The sequence below is a fragment of the Nerophis lumbriciformis genome, linkage group LG37 (genome assembly GCF_033978685.3).
Source record: "Nerophis lumbriciformis linkage group LG37, RoL_Nlum_v2.1, whole genome shotgun sequence".
NCBI classification, from domain to species: domain Eukaryota; kingdom Metazoa; phylum Chordata; class Actinopteri; order Syngnathiformes; family Syngnathidae; genus Nerophis; species Nerophis lumbriciformis.
Genome location: NC_084584.2, coordinates 14,775,001 through 14,799,714, shown reverse-complemented (window position 1 = coordinate 14,799,714; position 24,714 = coordinate 14,775,001). Strand labels below are relative to the sequence as shown.

Below are 24,714 nucleotides of genomic sequence, written 5' to 3'. Positions count from 1 at the left end.
GTAAAAACAAAACAAAACAAAAACGCTATATTTTCAGTAAAATGTTGTAAATGTAAAGTTTTTACTGTAAAACCGACAGTCTACTTAAAACAATTTATATAATTATTAATGAAATCCAGAGGCAAATTCATACATTATTCACTGTTGCAAGCGGCCCTCTGATAAATGTGATGTGGCCCTCAATGAAAACCAGTTTGACATCCCTGTTCTAAGGCGTTCGATTTTGCTCAAAGGTTGGAAAATGTTTCCCGAACATATGATTCCCCCTGATATCGTACTGGATTAATATTGGTATCAGCCAACACTCAAGGCTCCAATATCCGGATGGTATTGGAAGAGAACAAGCCGTATTAGAACACCTCTAACAAGTATGCCCCGAGAGGCTGAAATGATACGTTATTGTGCATGGATGCAGTACTATGGTGGACTTACAACGCTGAATCTGGCGCACATGCTGCACGCCGTCTGACCCGGCAGGCCCGCGGATCCCAGCAGCTTTGCTTTTGCGCTTCTTGTGGATCTCTTGCGGTTGAAGGCGTTCAAACACGCCTGGGAGCAGAACCCCTTCATGACTCCGTCCGTGTCAGGCGACAGGATGATGTCCTGAGGCCGGGCTATCCTCCTGCCACAGACGAACGCTTAGAAAGGACTGACTTTGACACCAGAAGAAAAAGAGAGTCGAGAAACGAGCGCTCACTTTTGGCACAGGTGGCAGGTTTTGACACTCTTGGTGGAGCTGAGCGACGCGGTCAGGCAGTTGGTGGAGCAGAAGAGGGCCGGCAAGCCTTTCCTCTGGTAGGCCGTCTGTCCTTTCAACAGCCCCAGCTTGCAGTGTGCGCAGGACATGTGCAAAGACGCCGAAGACGAGTGGTCTCGCTGCATCGGGGCATTGATGGGCGGAGTTACGGAGTACACCGCTCCGATCTGTAAGTCCTCCTCCTGTTAAAGACAGAATTATAAATGGTGACGTGTAGAGATGTTCGGTAATATCGTACTGCCGATATTATCGGCCGATAAACGCTTTAAAATGTAATATCGGAAATTATCGGAATCGGTTTCAAAAAGTAAAATTTATGACTTTTTTAAAACGCTGCTGTACGGAGTGGTACACGGACGTAGGGAGAAGTACAGAGCGCCAATAAACCTTAAAGGCACTGCCTTTGCATGCCGGCCCAATCACATAATATCTATGGCCTTTCACACACACAAGTGAATGCCATGCATACTTGGTCAACGGGCCATACAGGTCATACTGAGGGTGGCCGTATAAACAACTTTAACACTGTTACAAATATGCGCCACACTGTGAACCCACACCAACCAAGAATGACAAACATTTCGGGAGAACATCCGCACTGTAATAAAACAGAACAAATACCCAGAACCCCTTGCAGCACTAACTCTTCCAGGACGTTACAATATACACCCCCTGCTAACCTCCACCTCCTCATGCTCTCTCAGGGAGAGCATGTCCCAAATTCCAAGCTGCTGTTTTGAGGCATGTTAAAAAAAAATTTTCCCTTTGTGACTTCAATAATAAATATGGCAGTGCCATGTTGGCATTTTTTTCCCATAACTTGAGTTGATTTATTTTGGAAAACCTTGTTACATTGTTTAATGCATGCAGCGGGGCATCACAACAAAATTAGGCACAAAAATGTGTTAATTCCACGACTGTATATATCGGTATCGGTTGATATCGGAATCGGTAATTAAGAGTTGGACAATATCGGAATATCAGCAAAAAAGCCATTATTGGACATCTCTAGTGACGTGCCAAAAAATGTTTTATTGTTTAACTTTAACTGTGGTTAACCAGCTTTAAAGATCTCTTCACTTTTTCATGACATTGTAACAGTATGTGTCCTTGGTTTATGAGCAACAAACATAAAAATATATTATTTCCATCACTAATTTGTACCATTTTTGACAGAAGAGGCCCTGAAATACTTATCATAAAGAAAAACCTCCTTATGCAGGCTTTGCAACACATCTTAAAATGCAGACCGGAGCACTGCTAACTGTCAGTCAGGTACAAATGTGAGAGCAGTTAGTTTGAACATGTAGGTGGGTGGTCGATAGAACGGTATCTATCTATATACCGGTATATACCGGTATATACCGGTATATATATATATATATATATATATATATATATATATATATATATATATATATATATATATATATATATCGCGATATATATATATATATCTCGCGATAGACATGTAATCGATAAACAAAAAATGCATTTGATAATTTTTTTTTTTCTTCTTCATCGAAAGAAAGTCGCTAAGAAAGGTTGGTTTCATGAACAAAGGCACTCACTAACAGCCAATCAGATAAGAGTATCAACTATCAAGTTTGGTTGCACCATCTTGCTGTCTTCCGGTTGACTCTTTGCATGGAGTGAGAAGAGAAAGTTAAAATGAAGAAATTGTGGATAACACCAAAAAAGTCACATCGACAAAGTGGCAGTTTTTTGGATTTTTTTTAATAAACGGACCATAGTCAGACCAATGTGGTCTGGAAATGAGGCAAGGTGTTCGTCCCACACCACCTTAGCCGCGCTCACCCTTTAGAGCACAGCTGTAACTTCCTGGCACTTAACCTGCAGATAATAGTTCTTTTCAGGTTTCTCTATGTTTACATTTTCACACTTTGCACTATTTTCTTACACTTTTTGAAGTATTTCTTACATATTCCTTATTTTTGCACCTTCATTTTAACAGCTTATTGTTAAGTGTTTTTTTTTGTTTTTTGTTTTTTTAGAACGTTGTCCACATTGATTGTTGTCCATTCTTGTGTTGACATGTCCTTTCCTTTCCTACTTGATAGCTGAGGGGATTATAATCACAGGAAGGTTACATTTGAAATAAAAATGTTTACATTGTTATTTTCAACAGACCATAATAAATATCAATAATTATAGACCGATATAAAACACTTATATGGTAATACAGTTGTCAGCCACCTAACCTGGCATGACGTTAAAATGTAATGTTAGCATGTAGCTCACATAGCTATGCTAGTGTTGCTAGCGCTTGTGTGCTCCTTTCCTACTCCTTAATGTTACCTTGTTGTATGCGATATATGACATCTATCACGTCAAAAGTGGAACGAGTACACAATAGTGCTTCTTAGAAACACACACTCTTGTCGCAGATAAACACAGCTGAAAAAAAAACATACACACAAACACAACAGTACTTTTAAACTGTATAAATTCCAGCATGTCGACCAACTCATCAAGTCCTTATCAAACATGTTATTTTAACTAAAAAGCTCTTGCCTATGTCGACGTCAACAAACACGACCACCGCTTTTGCCGACATTAAATGAAAATGAAAATGATCCGTTTATGTCGACAAGTGTTGTATTAGGGCTGGGTGATATATCAATATACTCGATATATCGCGGGTTTGTCTCTGTGCGATATAGAAAATGACTATATCGTGATATTCGAGTATAAATCCTCACGCAGTTGTTTTTAGCTGCGGGCATTACACTACAGGCTTTTCTCACTCTTTCTTGTCTCTCCTTCTCACAGAGACGTAAAACAAGCGCACCTTCTTACATACGTCATATACGTATACGCCCTCGCGGAGCAGAGAGGTAGCGGCATGGGTAACGTTAGCTGTGGTGCGAGTGGTAATACGAGAGAAAGAAGGTGCCAATCTGGTAACAAATGAAGGAAGAATTAATTCCCAAGAAAAACAGCAGAGGGTCCATCGTTTGGCGGTGGTTTGGCTTCAAGCGGGAAGATGTCGAACAGACAACCGTAATTTGTCAAGTGTGGGGCAAAAGCGTTGCTACAAAAAGTAGCATTAGTGCTAATATGTAGCATCATTTGAAAAGTCACCCGTTAGAGAATGAAGAGTGCTTGAAACTCCGCATGTCAACATCTCCGTTCGGTGCCACACCAACAAAATGCAGAGGCAACCATTTCCACATCAACACCGTATGAAAAAAATAGTCAACAACAGAAGGAGATAACGTCCGCAGGAACCTACCACATAGTGAAGGACAAACACTATTTGATTTCCTATTATGCAGCTCATTTTTATTTGACGCTTATTGAAATATCTTGTGTGACATCATGCACAAAAGTGCACTTTATTTCTTTTAAACTATTGTAGTGGCATTCTGTACAAAAAGTGCACTTTAATTCAGTGTTGTTTTGATATGTCATCTTAGTGACATCATGCACAAAAGTGCACTCATAGCTTGTTTTAAAATGTCTGACAATCTTGCACTTTCTGTTTTGAAATGACATGAATGTTTGTGCCACTGCTTAATAACTCTTTAATAAATACAATTTTGGTCAATTGACTTACCGTATTTTCCGCACTATAAGGCGCACCTAAAAACCACAAATTTTCTCAAAAGCTGACAGTGTGCCTTATAATCCGGTGCGCCTTATATATGGATTAATATTAATATTAATTTTCATAAAGTTTAGGTCTCGCAACTACGGTAAACAGCCGCCATCTTTTTTCCGGTAAGCAGCTGCCCCCGTAGAAGAAGAAGAAGCGCGCGGTGCATGCTGGGATATGTGACGTTTCATTTCCATTTGTGTGTTTATGTAAAGACCCCAAAATGGCTCCTATTAAGTGTGTTGTCTGTCTAATTATAAATAATGCAGACGAGGCGTGTTGGATGAGTTCTCAACGTTTACTCACAGCGTGCTCATAACCACATTCTAACTGCCGGCATACAACAACGCTTCTCAGGGCTACCGCGCATGCTCATCACTACCGTTGCATGCTGGGTAGTGTAGTTGTTATATTCGCTCGCTCATAACATCACATTAAGAGACACGCTTACGCGCTTAATTCAATACTCGCCGTCATTCCGGGTGGATTGACAAAAGAACTCCAGCCGCTAGATATTGGTGTCAACAGGGCATTCGAAGCTAGACTGCTAACTGCGTGGGAACAGTGGATGACAGAAGGCGAACACACGTGACGTTCACCAAGACAGGGAGACAGCACCGGACGACATACGCCACTATCTGCCAGTGGAACGTAAATGCCTGGGCTGATTCAGTCTCAACTGTGGTCCGAGCTTTCAGGAAGGCAGGAATTGTCACTGAACTGCTAAACAGCAGTGACACTGACTCCAATAATGACGACTTCAACGAGACGGAGCCGGCCATGTTGGATGCCGTATTCGCTCAACTGTTTAATTCGGACACTGAAGAAGAAGAATTCGAGGGCTTCGTGAATGAGCAATAACTTCATAAAGTGAGCTTTACATGTTTATTTTGTGTGTTATGTTGTGTGACATTAACATTTGAGCAACGTTGAGTTATTGATATATTGTTATTGCTCTGCACTATTTTGAGTGTTACTATATTGTGATTGCACTAACGTTTGATTTACGTAACACGAGTAAATCAGCTGTTTGTTCATTTTGGGAGTGAACAGAGTTGTCAGAATGCCGGTTTGTTATCTATTAATAAAGTTTGACTGACCTATCTGACTGTTTTGTTGACATATGTGCGCCTTATACTCCGGTGCGCCTTATATATGAACACAGTTCTGAAATATGCCATTCATTGAAGGTGCGCCTTATAGTGCGGAAAATACGGTAGTTGTGATTTCCCTCTGCATGAAAGTTTAAAATGAGCATATATTAATGCAGTATGAAGAAGAATGTTTTAACGTAGACACATAGAATCATCATACTGCTGTGATTATATGCATCAAGTGTTCATTCAAAGCTAAGGCAAAATATCGAGATATATATCGTGTATCGTGACATGGCCTAAAAATATCGAGATATTAAAAAAAGGCCATATCGCCCAGCCCTATGTTGTATTATTGTTAAATTCGAAAGGAGCTATATAACTTCTGTCTAATTACACAGCATTAAAACGTGCACAACGTGACTTCCTGCTCAGTGCAAAGTATGCTTCAAAATAAAAGCATTGTCGATGAGCTGGGATTCTACCACCATTTTTAGCCACCGAGAACGATTTTTGCAGGTATGAAAGCTTTACTGTCTGGGTGTGGTCCAAACAAACAACTGAACTAGCAGCTCTGTTAGCTAACACTATAAAATATGTGGGGGAAAAAAGAAAAAAGAAATACGCACAAATGGAAAAAAAACATGTCAACCAACAAAAATTCTTCATACATTAACAAGTAAATGTGCACGCCATGATTTGTTCCATGATATAAAAATAAAAACACAACCTACCTCAATTGTGCTGGGCTCGTCCTTCACAGTGGTCGAGGTGGAAACGAGCGCCAGGTCGTACTCCTCGTCGACGGGCTCGTCCTTGATTTGTACCGGAGGCGAGGGAGACGAAGTGCCCTGCGCCGAGACAGACAGTTGGACCACGTTCATCCCGTTGGTCATGTCGGGCGGTGACGAGGAGCCGCCTGCTGGAAAAGCAGCTTACAGATCAACGGACCCCAAAATAAGGTACGTGACTTAAAGACATTCGATGCAAAAGCTTGAATCTGCAATTTTCTAATTAGTAATCCCGTTTTTTTTAACCAGTTCATTGTTTTTGGTACACTTAGGAAAAATATTAGACATGCTGAATTAGCAGAAATAGTGTTTCACATACATGTATAACCGAGGTGTGCAAAGTACGTAAAAATGTAAGAAAAAGGAGGAAAAATATGTAATGTAATGTAAATTTATTACACAATTTGAAAGTATACATATGTGAAGGACATTTTGATGTTTTTATTATGTAAAAAAAATTGTTAGACATCATATATCCAAACTTTGTGTTATAAGTGACACATTTTATTGTTAATAGTTGGTAGAATGAACATTTTAAGCTTTTTCTCATTACATTATGACTTAACGCTCTTTTCTTTACCGTATTTTCCGCACTATAAGGCGCACCTAAAAACCACAAATTTTCTCAAAAGCTGACAGTGCGCCTTATAACCCGGTGCGCTTTATATATGGATAAATATTAAGATTCATTTTCATAAAGTTTCGGTCTCGCAACTTCGGTAAACAGCCGCCATCTTTTTTCCCCGTAGAAGAAGCGCGCGGTGCATGCTGGGATATGTGACGTTTCATTTCCATTTGTGTGTTTATGTAAAGGCCCCAAAATGGCTCCTATTAAGTGTGTTGTCTGTCTAATTATAAATAATGCAGACGAGGCGTGTTAACTGAGTTCTCAAAGTTTACTCACAGCGTGCTCATAACCACATTCTAACTCCCAGCATACAACAACGCTTCTCAGGGCTACCGCGCATGCTCGTCACTATCGTTGCATGCTGGGTAGTGTAGTTGTTATATTTGCTAGCTCATAACATCACATTAAGAGACACGCTTACGCGCTTAATTCAATACTCGCCGTCATTCCGGGTGGATTGACAAAAGACCACCAGCCGCTAGATATTGGTGTCAACAGGGCATTCGAAGCTAGACTGCTAACTGCGTGGGAACAGTGGATGACAGAAGGCGAACACACGTGACGTTCACCAAGACAGGGAGGCAGGGAGACAGCGCCAGACGACATTTTGGATCCCACATTCGCCCAACTTTTCAATTCGGACAACGAAGGAGAATAATTCGAGGGATTTATGAATGAAGAATAACTTCAGAAAGTGAGCGTTATGTTTATTTTGTGTGTTGTGACATTAACGTTCGAGCAACATTATGTTGCTATTGCTCTGCACTATTTTGAATTTTACTATGTTTGTGATTGCACATTTGCGTACATTTTGGGAGTGAACAGAGTTGTTAGAACGCTGGTTTTTAATATATTATTAAAGTTTGACTGACCTATCTGACTGTTTTTTTTTACATTCCTTTAGCGCAGTTAGATGCGGCTTACAACACCGGGCGGCTTATAGGTGGACAAAGTTTTGAAATATGCCGTTCATTGAAGGCGCGGCTTTTAACCCAGGGCGCCTTATGGTGCGGACAATACGGTACATTTTCACTGTTGTTTTTGTCCGACAATATTTTGCGGGCCTACAAAAATTGAGCTTTGGTCGGCAAAAGGCCCTCTGGTCACACTGTGGACACCCCTGTAATAAGTACACTTTGTCACTTAAACACAAAGCTGACACTGAGTTTTGTCTTTAAATCTTGTCGGTTTTTCAGCATTTTTTTCTTACAAAGTAATAAGCATCAAAATGGTCCGCGCATACCGTACTTTGACTTTTCGCTTGATGAAAAAAGTTTGAACACCCCTGATGCCAACTTAGCAAATTAGTCGCTACAATTATCAAATAGGTGGGCGATTAAACAATATCAATATACCGTATTTTTCGGACTATAAGTCGCAGTTTTTTTTCATAGTTTGGCCGGGGTGCGACTTATACTCAGGAGCGACTTTTGTGTGAAATTAACACATTACCGTAAAATATCAAATAATATTATTTAGCTCATTCACGTACAAGACTAGACGTATAAAATTTCATGGAATTTAGCGATTAGGAGTGACAGATTGTTTGATAAACGTATAGCATGTTCTATATGTTATACCGTATTTTTCGGACTATAAGTTGCAGTTTTTTCCAGTTTCATAGTGCGACTTATACTCAGGAGCGACTTATGTGTGAAATTATTAACACATTGTCGTAAAATATCAAATAATATTATTTAGCTATTCACGTAAGAGACTAGACTTATAAGATTTCATGAGATTTAGCGATTAGGAGTGACAGATTGTTTGGTAAACGTATAGCATGTTCTATATGTTATAGTTATTTGAATGACTCTCACCATAATATGTTACGTTAACATACCAGGCACGTTCTCAGTTGGTTATTTATGAGTCATATTTTTTTTAATTTAGCCTTTATTTAACCAGGTAAAAAACCCATTGAGATCAAAGATCTCTTTTCCAAGGGAGACCTGGCCAAGAGGGCAGCAGCAATGTTACATTAAAAACAGTAAACAACACATAAAACATCACATTTACAACATTAAAACTTGCTCACATGACACATGTGCATACAGACAAGGTAGACTGCAGTCCATTCACAGAAGCTTTAAACTCATTCAATGTAACAAGGGTTTGAAGTTTAATATTCGATTGTAGATTATTCCAAGCCATCGGTGCTGAAAACCTATATGCTTTCTTGCCCAGTTCAGTTCTTACTTTGGGGACGACAAATTGCAGAACATTCATTGAACGAAGATTGTGACTTCCTTGTTTCTTTGTTAAAAGACAAGACAGATAAGATGGAGTGATACCCAGAATGGTTTTGTAGATGAAAATATACCAATGATTGAGGCGTCATATAACGTACACTTATTCAGTCTGTTGTTCAATATTCTTTATTTATTTTAAATTGCCTTTCAAATGTCTATTCTTGGTGTTGGGTTTTATCAAAAAAAATTCCCACAAAAATGCGACTTATACTCCAGTGCGACTTATATATGTTTTTTTCCTTCTTTATAATGCATTTTCGGCCGGTGCGACTTATACTCCGGAGCGACTTATACTCCGAAAAATACGGTACATCCCGATAGACATGTAATCGAAACAATAAAAAAATGCTCATTAAAAAAATCAACAATTCTTAATTAGTAATCCCGTTTTTTTAACCGGTTCATTGTTTTTGGTTGATTTATGAAAAAATTAGACACGCTGACAGCTTAAGTTTTTGTTGGCCTGCAACATGTCAAAAAAACAACAACAATAAAAAGTAAAAATTTAAGAAAAAAAGAGCAAAAAGATGTAATGTACTGAGTAAAAAGCCTAAAATTTAATCCACAATTTCAAAGTCTAGATATCCATCCATCCATCCATTTTCTACCGCTTATTCCCTTTGGGGTCGCGGGGGGCGCTGGAGCCTATCTCATCTACAATCGGGCGGAAGGCGGGGTTCACCCTGGACAAGTCGCCACCTCATCACAGGGCCAACACAGATAGACAGACAACATTCACACTCACATTCACACACTAGGGCCAATTTAGTGTTGCCAATCAACCTATCCCCAGGTGCATGTCTTTGGAGGTGGGAGGAAGCCGGAGTACCCGGAGGCAACCCACGCAGTCACGGGGAGAACATGCAAACTCCACACAGAAAGATCCCGAGGCCGGATTGAACTCACGACTACTCAGGACCTTTGTATTGTGAGGCAGACGCACTAACCCCTCTTCCACCGTGCTGCCCAAGTCTAGATATGTGAAGGACATTTTGATATGTTTTTATTTAGCAAAAAAAAAAATGTTACAGACAGCATATATCAGAACTTAGTGCCAGCTTTGTGTTATAAGTGACAAATGTTATCGTTAATAGTTGGAAGTATCAAAATGTTTGCCTTTTCTCATTACATTATGACTTTACGCTCTTTTTTGTTACATTTTTACTGTTGTATTTTTCCAACAATATTTTGCAGGCCTACAAAAATTGAGATTTAGTCGGCAAATGGCCTTCTGGTCACACTTTGAACACCCCTGTAATAACTAGTGACAGTACACTTTGTCACTTAAACGCAAAGCTGACACAGAGTTTTGTCTTTAAATCTAAAATATGTTGGTTTTTCAGCATTTTTTTCTTGCAAAGTAATACATATCAAAATGGCTCCCGTATACTTAAGACTTTTCGCTATGCAGGCCCTTGGTGAAAAAGGTTTGGATACCCCTGATGCCGACTTAGCAAATTTGTGGGCGATAAAACAATATCATTATACATCCCGATAGACATGTAATCGAAAACAATAAAAAATGCGTATATTTTTCTTTTTCGTCAGAAGGAACCGGAAGTTGCAAAGCAAGGTTGGTTGCATGAACAAAGGCACTCGCTCTCTGGTAGCCAAGCAACACAGGAAGTGATCACTGATCTGTGGGAGAGACACACTAAGGCTATGTCTACACTAAGTCGTTTAACCCCTTAAACAAATAATTATTTAGCCTAAGCCCCGTTTCAGCCACACTAAACCATTGTTTAAGGTCCCCCTCCTCGGACAAATTTTTACACAGGTAAGTCAGCCGTGTATTTCTTGAATCTCCGGCACTTAGCTTTGTATGGACTCATTGATCGTTTACAAAGTGAGTTCAGAGAGGAAGTGACGCCAGAAAGACCGCGCCACAGTCAGCTTCATAATAAAGCAATTTCTTAACTCGGGAGATAAACACTGGAAATATGAAGGCGAGTCATCCAGACATGCCCGTGTTTCTCATTCTACATGTACAGACGCTTGTGGAAATCACACATGAATACCTTAAGAGAAAGCGATTGCAGCTATTTGGGATACAACACTTCTCAGACGGCAAGAGAACTTTCGAATGCACAAAAAACTTTGTCCACTTGTCGAAGGAGAGTCAACGAGAATGCAAGCTCCCGTGGATGTGATAAAAAAAAAAGGTAGCGTGTGCTTTGTATTAACTGGCTGTTGAGGGAAGAAAACGGCGAATGCTTTTGGACTGGCAAAGCAGACTCTATCAGTTATTGTCCGCCACGTATGTCGCGGACTCGACGTCTAGGTCCAGAGTATATAAAGTCACCAAAAAGGAATGGACAATGAAGGTGAAGGTAAAAGAGTGAGGAGTGTCCTGACCAGATATTTACATCCCTAGTTTGATTTATGTAAAATGTTCTTTATCACATTGTTTACGTGTCTAATAAAGATTTGATTAATTTATGACGGCTCAGGTGTGATTCACTACAATAGGGCCCCACAGCAGACTGGATTCCATTTAATTTAAATACCACAACACTGGATATTGTTCAGATAAGTTAAATTTAAGAAGTTGCACACAAAGCAACACTGGCTGTGACTATGACGTGCGCATTTTCCACGCATGCGTACTAGTTCGCGTTGCGCCGGCGGACGGAGGGGGGCGAGTGTCTTAAACTGTGGCATTGTTGTGTGTGGACACGGATAAGGTTAGGTGTGATTTACCCTGGATAACCTTATCCGGCTTAGTGTAAACGGGGCTTAACAGCCAATCAGGTAACAGTATTAATTATCTCATTTAGTTGCACCATCTTGTTGTCTTGCGGTTGATTGTTTGCGTAGCGTGAGAAGAGAAAGTACAAATTAAGAAATTGTGGATAAAAGAAAAAAAGTCACCTCAACAGTATGTCAGTTTTTTGGGATGTTTTAAAATTGACGGTAGTCAGATCTATGGGGTCTGTAAAATTATGCAAGGTGATTGTCCCTACCAAAACTTGTGGAAATAATTAATATTATTATTATAATATTTTGTCTGACAGTTATCATCTAAGCCATGGTGTAACTATGTACTAATGGTACCATGCTTTAACAAATGTATCCTGTTGGAGCCAACACAGACATTTTTCTTCTCACCCCATCTGAGAAGAGATGTGCTCACTACCCTCCAACCCTTCCCCCGTGCATTCCTGAGCTAAGATAAGAGCTTTGGGGTCTTTGTTTCTTGGCCCCACTATCATTAGGCCCTTTTCCACCGCAGGAACTTTCCCACTTATGTGGGTAAATAAAGTTCCCATTGTGTTTCCACCAAAAACTACCCGGGTAGATTTAGTTCTTCGGGAACATTTCATGGCTCCTGCCTGCTAGGTGGGACTATTGGAAGGTTCTCAGAACATTTTCGAGGGGCAGGTTGTGCTGCCGAACGCGGTTTGGCTGAACACAGTTAGGGGCGTTCCTAAAACTTATTTTTCAAACACACGACCACCATCAGAATATGTGCGCCGACTTGTTTATCTCTTATTTTTTTGTGTATTTCTATTACATCAAACTTGACAATGGAGAGAAAGAAGAACGAAAGGAACTTTAGACTTGCAGGAACTTTTGTGGAGCATCTTTGTGCTGAAGAACGCTGATCAGTGGAACTGTATTGCAGTGTTTTTACTCAGCTGTAATCTTTAGACTATATGCAGTTTCATTCCAACCATTTTCTAACGCTTGTCCCTTTCGGGGTCGCGGCGGGTGCTGGAGCCTATCTCAGCTGCATTATTGTTGTTTATTATTTTTTACAGACTTCATTTTGATACGTGAAGCTACAAGAAGTGGACGGACTCTTTTAAACGTATTTACAGAGGAGTGTGAAGCCGGACTCGAAGCAACGACCTGAGCTGCTTACTACTCGGACTTTGTTGGATAAATGTGAAATAACGGGGACAGTACTCAAGTGGAAGGATGGTAAATAACATCAAATATTAACTATTTACTTTATTACATGTTGTAAAATTAGTCAGTGACACTCCATTTGTGTACAAACCCCGTTTCCATATGAGTTGGGAAATTGTGTTAGATGTAAATACAAACGGAATACAATAATTTGCAAATCCTTTTCAACCCATATTCAATTGAATGCACTACAAGGACAACATATTTGATGTTCAAACTCATAAACTTTATTTTTATTTTTTTCAAATAATAATTAACTTAGAATTTCATGGCTGCAACACGTGCCAAAGTAGTTGGGAAAGGGCACGTTCACCACTGTGTTACATGGCCTTTCCTTTTAACAACACTTGGGAACTGAGGAGACACATTTTTTAAGCTTTTTTGATGTACAGCTTAAGTTATTCAACAGTCCGGGGGTCTCCGTTGTAGTATTTTAGGCTTCATAATGCGCAACACATTTTCAATGGGAGACAGGTCTGGACTACAGGCAGGCCAGTGTAGTACCCGCACTCTTTTACTATGAAGCCACATTGATGTAACACGTGGCTTGACATTGTCTTGCTGAAATAAGCAGGGGCGTCCATGGTAACGTTGCTTGGATGGCAACATATGTTGCTCCAAAACCTGTATGTACCTTTCAGCATTAATGGCGCCTTCACAGATGTGTAAGTTACCCATGTCTTGAGCACTAATACACCCCCATACCATCACAGATGCTGGCTTTTCAACTTTGCGCCTATAACAATCCGGATAATTATTTTCCTCTTTGGTCCGGAGGACACGACGTCCACAGTTTCCAAAAACAATTTGAAATGTGGACTCGTCAGACCACAGAACACTTTTCCACTTTGTATCAGTCCATTTTAGATGAGCTCAGGCCCAGCGAAGCCGACGGCGTTTCTGGGTGTTGTTGATAAACGGTTTTCGCCTTGCATAGGAACGTTTTAACTTGCACTTACAGATGTAGCGACCAACTGTAGTTACTGACAGTGGGTTTCTGAAGCGTTCCTGAGAACATGTGGTGATATCCTTTACACACTGATGTCGCTTGTTGATGCAGTACAGCCTGAGGGATCGAAGGTCACGGCCTAAGCTGCTTACGTGCAGTGATTTCTCCAGATTCTCTGAACCCTTTGATGATATTACGGACCGTAGATGGTGAAATCCCTAAATTCCTTGCAATAGCTGGTTGAGAAAGGTTTTTCTTAAACTGTTCAACAATTTGCTCACGCATTTGTTGACAAAGTGGTGACACTCGCCCCATCCTTGTTTGTGAATGACTGAGCATTTCATGGAATCTACTTTTATACCCAATCATGGTACCCACCTGTTCCCAATTTGCCTGTTCACCTGTAGGATGTTCCAAATAAGTGTTTGATGAGCATTCCTCAACTTTATCAGTATTTATTGCCACCTTTCCCAACTTCTTTGTCACTTGTTGCTGGCATCAAATTCTAAAGTTAATGATTATTTGCAAAAAAAAAAAAAGTTTATCAGTTTGAACATCAAATATGTTGTCTTTGTAGCATATTCAACTGAATATGGGTTGAAAATGATTTGCAAATCATTGTATTCCGTTTATATTTACATCTAACACAATTTCCCAACTCATATGGAAACGGGGTTAGTAGTTATTAACCTCAACCAGAGTGAACAGAATGGTAATGCTAACAAGCTGACGCTAAAGCCGATGTGTTTGTGTTGTCTGCGTGAGATAAACACTGACATTTATTATTTATATATTGTTATTTACACAAACACTGACAATATTTATATATTGTTATTTACAGATAAAAACTGACATTTATTATTTATATATTGTTATCTACAGATAAACACTGACATTTATTATTTATATATTGTTATTTACATATAAACACTGACATTTATTATTTATATATTGTTAATTACAGATGAAATGGACTAAAAGGTATATCGCCTGATCCTCATTAATGCGTCATTTACTGAGAGGACGACTTTCTGACTTTCATTGCGGACAAAAGCCTGACTTTTTATGAACAATTAGGTATACGTCCTTTTTTTTAATCACATGGTTGTTGTATAGTATTGCTTTTTATTTCATCTACTTACTTTGTAGTAAAAGAACTGTGACCTGATATTGTCCATTTACATGATATCAGTATAGAAATATAGTAAACCACTCCTCCATACGTCATCAGCCTGATTTGTATAAACTACCCTGAACTGTCAAATGCGGTGGAAACACAAACCACACACTTTTACAGGAACTACAGATTACGGGAACCAAAAGTAGTAGACACTTTTTGCAGACAGCCCGAAGTTTAAGACAGTAAAAGTAAGTAAAGGGTGAATAAAAGGTAAAATAAAGTAAAGGTAAAGAGTTAAAAGGTCAATGGAAGGCAAAATAAGGTTAAAAAAAAGTTACAGTAAATATAAGGTAAACAAAAGGTAAAACAAGTTAAAAAGATAATAAAAGAATGTAAAGGGTAAATAGAAGGTAAAATGCAGTGAATATAAGGTAACGTGTACGTACAAGGTGAAAAAGTTCAAAATGAAGGTAAACAAAAAGTAAATGAAGGTATAACAGGTTAAATAAAAGGTAAATACAATGTAAAAGAAGGTTAAAAAGATTTAAAAAAAAGTATGGTCAAAGGTAAAAAAAGGTAAAAGAAAGTTTAAAAAAAGAGTAAAAGAAGGTAAAAAAAAAGATGAATAGAAGAAGATACATAGAAGCTATCAAAATAAATAGATGGTGAATTAAGTGTAAAATAGGGTAAATAAAAGATGGTAAAAGAAGCTAAATAGAAGATAAAAGAAGCCTAAAAAGTAAAAGTAATAAAGTAAAAGAATGTCAAAAATGATTTAAGAAAAAAGGTACCGTAAATGGAAGCCAGAAGAAGATAAATAGAAGATAATTTAAAGGTAAAATGTGAAAAAGAATAAAAGAAGATGAAAAAGTTAAATAGAAGGTACAGTAAATAAAACGTAAAATAAGGTAATTAGAAGGTAAAAGTAAATAGAAGGTTAAAAAATGTAAATAAGGTGTATGATGGTAAAAGAAGGTAAATAAAGGGTAAAAGAAAGGAAAAATGTAAAAGAAGGGAAAAAAAGTAAGAGGAAAAAACATAGAAAGGTAAAAAAAATCAAATAAAAAGTAAATAGTAGCCAAAAAAAAGATCAACACAAAGAAAATATCAAGAAGATTAAAAAAGCTAAAAGAGGATAAAGGGAAAATAGATGAAAGTTAAAATAAGATAAATAGAATGTAAAAAAAAAAGGTAAATAGGTCAAATAAAGTCATTTGAAGGTAATGAAGGTTATAAAGTATGAAAATCTTTGTTTATTTCAACTTTTTCCCCTTAAATACGCATTGAGGCTATAAAGTGTGTTTGACCCGATTAATCGAACAAACTAATCGATAGATTGCTCAATTACTAAAATAATCAATAGCTGCAACTCTAAAGAACTTACAAAAAAGAAGGAACAACAAATATTTTTCTGTCCCATAGCGTCCATTACAATTACACGCAAAGTATCATGGCCAATTATGCATATGAGCCGATGACATCACCGCACAGCCACAAATAGATGAATGACTGTGGGAAAGGATGAAAATAGCACACTTCAGCTATGTTGTCCCTCACCTGTGTCGGCTGTGTCTGTGGTCTGCGTAACGGCGTCCTCAGGCACTTTCTCGTCCGTCGACTGCTTGTCTTCTGCCGCCGCCGCCGGCGCTTTCGCATCGGCGTCCACCTTGGTGTTTTGGTCTTCTGTACAAGACACGAGGGAACGATACTTCCAAATGAACCAGATGCAACAAGAGAAGGACGCTCACGTGCACACATTACCTGCGCGTGAAACAGACGGCGAGCTGCTGGCATCATTGTCCGTCACGTCCTGCTCATCTTTCTCCATCTGGGCTTCCTGTTCCTGCTCATCCACGGTACCGATGTCCATCATCTCGTCGAGATCGTTCTGTGTCCCCGTGGAACATTTCCCTTGACCCTCCTCCTCTTTGTCATGGACGTCCTCCTCCACCTCCGCCTCCACCTCCGCCTCCACCTCCGCCTCCGCCTCCTCCTCCTCCTCTTCCTCCTCCTCCGGGTCCTGTGCGGCGCTCATGTCCATCTCCTCGTCCTCGCCGTCTCCCTCAGCCAGACATCCGTCCTCGGTTTTCTCGCCACACGTTAAGTCGGAAGGCCCGGTCTCCGCTTCCGGGTGGGGCGGAGAAATATTCAAAGGTTCCCAACGGCATGGCACCAGCTGGAGGTCGGCTGCCTGATGTTTCAAAGTGTTGCCTTCCATTTCATTTGGAGCAGAAGCTCCTGGATCTCCAACATCTACTGGAGCTTCACCGTCGGTTTCCTGCACACAAACAGAAAACAAAGAGTAACATCTTGAGGGGTCAGAAAACAAACCAACCACAGTTATTACAATATTCTATTGGGTTAGGGCTGGGCGATATATCGATATACGCGATATATCGCGGGGTTGTCTCTGTGCGATATAGAAAATGACTATATCGTTATATCGAGTATACGTTCTCACACAGTTGCTTTTAGCTGCGGGCATTACACTACAGGCTCTCCTCGCACTTTCCGGTCTCTCCTTCTCACAGACAGCGAGCGCACCTTCTTACATACGTCACATACTGTCACGACATACGTCACATACGTATACGTCCTCCCAGAGCAGAGAGGTAGCAGCATGGCTAACGTTAGCTGTGATGCTAGCGGTAATACGAGAGAAAGAAGGTGCGAATCTGGTAACAAATTAAGGAATAATTAATTCCCAAGAAAAACAGCAGGGGGTCCATCGTCTGGCGGTGGTTTGGCTTCAAGTGGGAATATGTCAAACAGACAACCGTCATTTGTCAAGTGTGGAGCAAAAGCGTTGCTATAAAAAGTAGCATTAGTGCTTAGGGATGGCCTGAAACAGGTTTTTGCACTTCCGATCCGATACCGATATTGTTTTTGCACGTCCGATCCGATACCGATACTGACCGATACTGGCCTATCCGAGCATGTATTAAAGTTTAAAGTTATTTAGCCTACTTAGTTGTCAGAATCATATTGAAATGGGTTTTATTACTCTTGATAACAACTAGCCAGCTGAATTAGGGGAGTTTGAATAATACACAATGGTTGGTAACAAGAAACTGACCTGTTTATTCAAGGATAAACACAAAATAGACAAAATTATACATGACAAACAGAAATGGCATCATTGAAACTAGGGCTGGGCGATATGGCCTTTTTTTAATATTGCGATATTTTAAGGCCATATTGCGATACACGATATATATCTCGATATTTTGCCTCAGCCTTGAATGAACACTTGATGCATATAATCACAGCAGTATGATGATTCTATGTGTTTTGATTGATTGATTGAGACTTTCATTAGTAGGTTGCACAGTGAAGTACATATTCCGTACAATTGACCACTAAATGGTAACACCCCAATAAGTTTTTCAACTTGTTTAAGTCGGGGTCCACTTAAATTGATTCATGATACAGATATATACTATCAGATATATACTATCATCATAATACAGTCATCACACAAGATAATCACATTGAATTATTTACATTATTTATAATCCAGGGTGTGGAGGGGGGCGCCGGATGCAAGTGTCAAAAAGACAGCCAAAAGAGTTTGATATGAGAATAAATCTAAAGTTAAAATATAGGGTAGAAATGCATCCATTTGCAGGAAATGTAGTCTTGATTTTCAACATTTTCTTTCAAGGCTTGCATGTCTACATTAAAACATTCTTCTTCATACTGCATTAATATATGCTTCTTTTAAACTTTCATGGAGAGAAGGAAATCACAACTAAAAAAATCACAAATTTTTTCATACGGTGTTGATGTGGAAATTTTTGCCTCGGCATTTTGATGGTGTGGACGTGTGGCACCGAATGGAGATAAGCGTCTCGACAGACGTTACAATATTTGAACAATGATGACAAAAACTGTTTTCTCTGTCGTGTCCGTGTGTCGAAAATTGTTATGCGCTTATTTTTTTATTTGATTTTGTGCGTGGCATATAATTGCTATGCGCAGAGGACGTTTGAGCAGTGCGCAATTGCACAAGCGCGCACCTTAGAGAGAACGTTGGTCACACGGCTGCGCTAGCATCACAGCTAACGTTAGCCATGCTGCTACGTCTCTGCTCGGGGAGGACGTAAATGTATGTGACGTATGACGTCACACAGAAAAGAGTGAGAAGAGCCTGTCGTGTAATACCAGCAGCTAAAAGCAACTGTGTGAGAATCCACAGACCTGTGGATGTGTTGAAGGTGTGCTGGAAAATGCGGAACGGAACTTAGGGAGCAGCAGAAAAGTGGAATGTATTAGTTGGAAAACACGGAGCAGAGTTTTTTTTAAAACTGGATCTGGATCGGCATTTTCCCATGCCTTGCCGATACGCATTTTTTGGCAAATATCGGCGGCCGATCCGATCCAAATATCGGATCGGGACATCCCTATTACTGCTGTAACAAACAGTTCAGGGTGTCCCAAGTTACCGGAGTGTGTTAGGTAAGGAGGAGGAGTTTTGTCCCTCCAGAGTTGTTGCCGTAGGGCTGTGACGTAGGGTGTGTGTGGTTGTGGTAGGAGGTGTGTGATGTTGACATTAAAGAAGCGGTGGCTACCGAACCTGCTCGAATGTCTCCCGTTTATTATTTTATTAGATAAGTACGCTGTATAGGCAAACCCAGGACACTCGGCTGCACTGCTAAGTTGTAGCATCATTTGAAAAGTCACCCGCTAGACAATGAAGAGGGCTTACTCCGCACGTCAATATCTCCGTTCCAGATCAACACCGTATGAAAAAAATAGTGATTTTTTTAGTTGTTATTTCCTTCTCTGCATGAAAGTTTAAAAGGAGCATATATTAATGCAGTATGAAGAAGAATTTTTTAATGTAGACACATAGAATCATCATACTGCTGTGATTATATGCATCAAGTGTTCATTCAAGGCTAAGGCAAAATATCGAGATATATATCGTGTATCGCGATATGGCCTAAAAATATCGCGATATTAAAAAAAGGCAATATCGCCCAGCCCTAATTGCAGTCATTCTGAAACTGTGGTATGTGTACCACTAGTGCATGCGGCCCGTTAAGCTTTTCAATCTGGCCCGCCGGACATTCTCAAATAATTTCTATAGATCTTAAAGATGGAAACTGTAGCTGCCATTATGATGTGCAGTGATGTTTTCAAATGACCGTGAGTCTTGAACTATACAAAGTAGGGATGTCCGATAATATCGGCCGATAAATGCTTTAAAAAATGTAATATCGGAAATTATCGGTATCGGTTTCAAAAAGTATAATGTATGACTTTTTAAAACGCCGCTGTGTACACGGATGTAGGGAGAAGTACAGAGCGCCAATAAACCTTAAAGGCACTGCCTTTGCGTGCCGGCTCAAGTCACATAATATCTACGGCTTTTCACACACACACAAGTGAATGCAAGCATACTTGGTCAACAGCCATACAGGTCACACCGAGGGTGGCCGTATAAACAACTTTAACACTGTTACAAATATGCGCCACACTGTGAACCCACACCAAACAAGAATGACAAACACATTTCAGGAGAACATCCGCACCGTAACACAACATAAACACAACAGAACAAACACCCAGAACCCCTTGCAGCACTAACTCTTCCGGGACGCTACAATATAACCCCTACCCCCCCACCTCAACCTCATAATGCTCTCTCAGGGAGAGCATGTCCCAAAATTCCAAGCTGTTGTTTTGAGGCATGTTAAAAAAAAAAGCACTTTGTGACTTAAATAATAAAATATGGCAGTGCCATGTTGGCATTTTTTTCCCATAACTTCAGTTGAAGTTGTTCTCTTATTTTGGAAAACCTTGTCACAACAAAATTAGGCATAATAATGTGTTAATTCCACGACTGTATATATCGGTATCGGTTGATATCGGAATCGGTAATTAAGAGTTGGACAATATCGGAATAACGGATATCGGCAAAAAAAAGCCATTATCGGACATCTCTAATACAAAGTATTTCAATGGTTGGAATCTGCGCTTTTGCATGATATACTAGTTACTATGGTCATCTAATCAGTTACTATGGTAATCTAATTAGTTACTATGGTCATGTAAGCCACAGCAGCTCAGACGAGGCACCAAGCAGTGTGGGTGGGGAGCGTTTCCACAGAGTGTTTCCAGAGCGGCCAGCCTGAAATGCGGGTGTTAGGGACAGACGCAGAAGGAGATTTTTACAACAAAGTTCTAAAGCTTAGTGATATATCAGATGTATTAGATTGTCTGTTTTTTTTTTGTTTACCCCTTCGTGTTCATATTTCGCAGTTTGTTGCATTTTTGTTGCGTTTTGCTTGATTGTAAAATATGTCGATGGAGAGGGGGTGTGACGTTCATATGTTGTCAATATTCAGTGTTTTATCGTTCATAGTTAATATAGAAAATCCCATATTCTTTATTTTCATGTACAATGTGGGTGTCTCATTCAGTCAAAACATTTTTAATTCCATTCTGTTTTTTACGGCGGTCTGTCATCACGTTTTTAGCATTCAATCAGACATTACTGTGAGGTTTTGTATTAGTGTTCCTAAAAATAGATATACCGGCCCCCAGACACATTTTTTTCTCTAAATTTGGCCCCCCGAGTCAAAGTAATTGCCCAGGCTCGCACTAGTGGTGCGCAGGCTCCATCTAGTGGTACACTGAAGAATCACTTAATTTCATATTCAAACACAGTGTTACTGTTCAAACTGTGTGTAACGTTAGTGGCCAAAATTATTAAATATACTTGTTAAATAAAACCTCTGCCTTGTTTTTAATGTATATTTAGGCCTACTATGCTCCTGTATTTTAATGTTGGTAATTATGGTAGTACTTGGAGAACCAAGTTATTTCTGAGGTGGTACTTAGTGAGAAAAGTTTGAAACCACTGATCGATTGTTTCTCAGTGTCACTTTTGCCATTAAAGTCGTACCTTAGTTTACCTACGACCCACTTTTTGTAAAGTGGTGGTTTTTAACATGAAAATCACCCCTAAACTATTGCATTTAAATTACTGTTTTTACATGCTGTCTCAGACAATTATAAAACAAATACTAAGCATCCCTAAACTAGTTCCTAGCCCGCGGATCATTCTGCGGAAGAGTGTCCAGACAAAGAGTCCCACGAGAGCGGCCGTGCCAGTAACTTGAGGATTCCAGGTTCAATTCCCGCTTCGGCCATCCTATGTAGCTTAAAGATGTAGATAATAGGTTTCACAATCGCGCTTTGAGTCACTAGAGAAAAGCGCTATATAAATATAATTTCCTTCACTTCACATTTTTTTGTATTAAGTGTGACCGCAAAGTAATCAAACGGGGCTTGAAAAAGGTGCGAGTGACAGCACATTGATAAAGAAGATGAGAAAAAATATTGAATTCAACAACTCAAAGCAGAGTTTCCCCCAGATTGCCAATATACGAGTGGGGGCGTGGCCAATATGACATCATATAACTTGCATAATCTGCTTCGATGCGTACATTTTGTTGAAAACAACTTAAAAAATGTTACACATACATTTAAAAACAAATATGTGTTATTATTATTTATTCCCACTCCCTTTCAGGCAAAACTGGATTGTCATGTCATGAATTAATATTATTGTATGTTGTCGACCTTGTACTATTTCTGTGTCACTACCTGAAATGAATGAATGAATAATTAATTTGTATTAAAATATTTTTTTCTTTTATCATTTTGCTCTACATTTTAAAATGTTACTGCTTATTAGGGCTGCAACAACTAATCGATTATAAAAATAGTTGCCGATTAATTTAGTCATCGATTCGTTGGATCTATGCTATGCGCAGAGGCAATATATACAGGTAAAAGCCAGTAAATTAGAATATTTTGAAAAACTTGATTTATTTCAGTAATTGCATTCAAAAGGTGTAACTTGTACATTATATTTATTCATTGCACACAGACTGATGCATTCAAATGTTTATTTCATTTAATTTTGATGATTTGAAGTGGCAACAAATGAAAATCCAAAATTCCGTGTGTCACAAAATTAGAATATTACTTAAGGCTAATACAAAAAAGGGATTTTTAGAAATGTTGGCCAACTGAAAAGTATGAAAATGAAAAATATGAGCATGTACAATACTCAATACTTGGTTGGAGCTCCTTTTGCCTCAATTACTGCGTTAATGCGGCGTGGCATGGAGTCGATGAGTTTCTGGCACTGCTCAGGTGTTATTAGAGCCCAGGTTGCTCTGATAGTGGCCTTCAACTCTTCTGCGTTTTTGGGTCTGGCATTCTGCATCTTCCTTTTCACAATACCCCACAGATTTTCTATGGGGCTATGGTCAGGGGAGTTGGCGGGCCAATTTAGAACAGAAATACCATGGTCCGTAAACCAGGCACGGGTAGATTTTGCGCTGTGTGCAAGCGCCAAGTCCTGTTGGAACTTGAAATCTCCATCTCCATAGAGCAGGTCAGCAGCAGGAAGCATGAAGTGCTCTAAAACTTGCTGGTAGACGGCTGCGTTGACCCTGGATCTCAGGAAACAGAGTGGACCGACACCAGCAGATGACATGGCACCCCAAACCATCACCCAACCATGCAAATTTTGCATTTCCTTTGGAAATCGAGGTCCCAGAGTCTGGAGGAAGACAGGAGAGGCACAGGATCCACGTTGCCTGAAGTCTAGTGTAAAGTTTCCACCATCAGTGATGGTTTGGGGTGCCATGTCATCTGCTGGTGTCGGTCCACTCTGTTTCCTGAGATCCAGGGTCAACGCAGCCGTCTACCAGCAAGTTTTGGAGCACTTCATGCTTCCTGCTGCTGACCTGCTCTATGGAGATGGAGATTTCAAGTTCCAACAGGACTTGGCGCCTGCACACAGCGCAAAATCTACCCGTGCCTGGTTTACGGACCATGGTATTTCTGTTCTAAATTGGCCCGCCAACTCCCCTGACCTTAGCCCCATAGAAAATCTGTGGGGTATTGTGAAAAGGAAGATGCAGAATGCCAGACCCAAAAACGCAGAAGAGTTGAAGGCCACTATCAGAGCAACCTGGGCTCTCATAACACCTGAGCAGTGCCAGAAACTCATCGACTCCATGCCACGCCGCATTAACGCAGTAATTGAGGCAAAAGGAGCTCCAACCAAGTATTGAGTATTGTACTTGCTCATATTTTTCATTTTCATACTTTTCAGTTGGCCAACATTTCTAAAAATCCCTTTTTTGTATTAGCCTTAAGTAATATTCTAATTTTGTGACACACGGAATTTTGGATTTTCATTTGTTGCCACTTCAAATCATCAAAATTAAATGAAATAAACATTTGAATGCATCAGTCTGTGTGCAATGAATAAATATAATGTACAAGTTACACCTTTTGAATGCAATTACTGAAATAAATCAAGTTTTTCCAAATATTCTAATTTACTGGCTTTTACCTGTATATATTTTTTTATAAACCTTTATGTACAAACAACTGAGAAACAATAATCAAAATAAGTATGGTGCCAGTATGCTGTTTTTCCCCCAATAAAATACTGGAAAGGATAGAAATGTAGTTTGTCTCTTTTATCCGATTATTAATCGATTAATCGAAGTAATAATCGACAGATTAATCGATTGTCAAATTAATCGTTAGTTGCAGC

General features: G+C 39.5%; 1 protein-coding gene across 3 annotated transcripts in view; it reads right to left on the bottom strand.

The window, feature by feature from the left end:
• Positions 1 to 24,714, bottom strand: part of zmym4.1 (zinc finger MYM-type containing 4, tandem duplicate 1) — a 68,806-nt gene that overhangs the window by 42,112 nt on the left and 1,980 nt on the right. For 2 of the 3 annotated variants that reach the window (XM_061931460.1, XM_061931462.1), the window contains exons 2-6: positions 16,884 to 17,400; positions 16,680 to 16,805; positions 6,205 to 6,392; positions 698 to 939; positions 433 to 622 (exon numbers count right to left, since the gene is read on the bottom strand). In XM_061931460.1, the coding sequence (XP_061787444.1) occupies positions 433 to 622; positions 698 to 939; positions 6,205 to 6,392; positions 16,680 to 16,805; positions 16,884 to 17,400 (1,263 nt within the window). The remainder of the gene's footprint in view (positions 1 to 432; positions 623 to 697; positions 940 to 6,204; positions 6,393 to 16,679; positions 16,806 to 16,883; positions 17,401 to 24,714) is intronic. The other variant, XM_061931461.1, reaches the window with a different exon arrangement.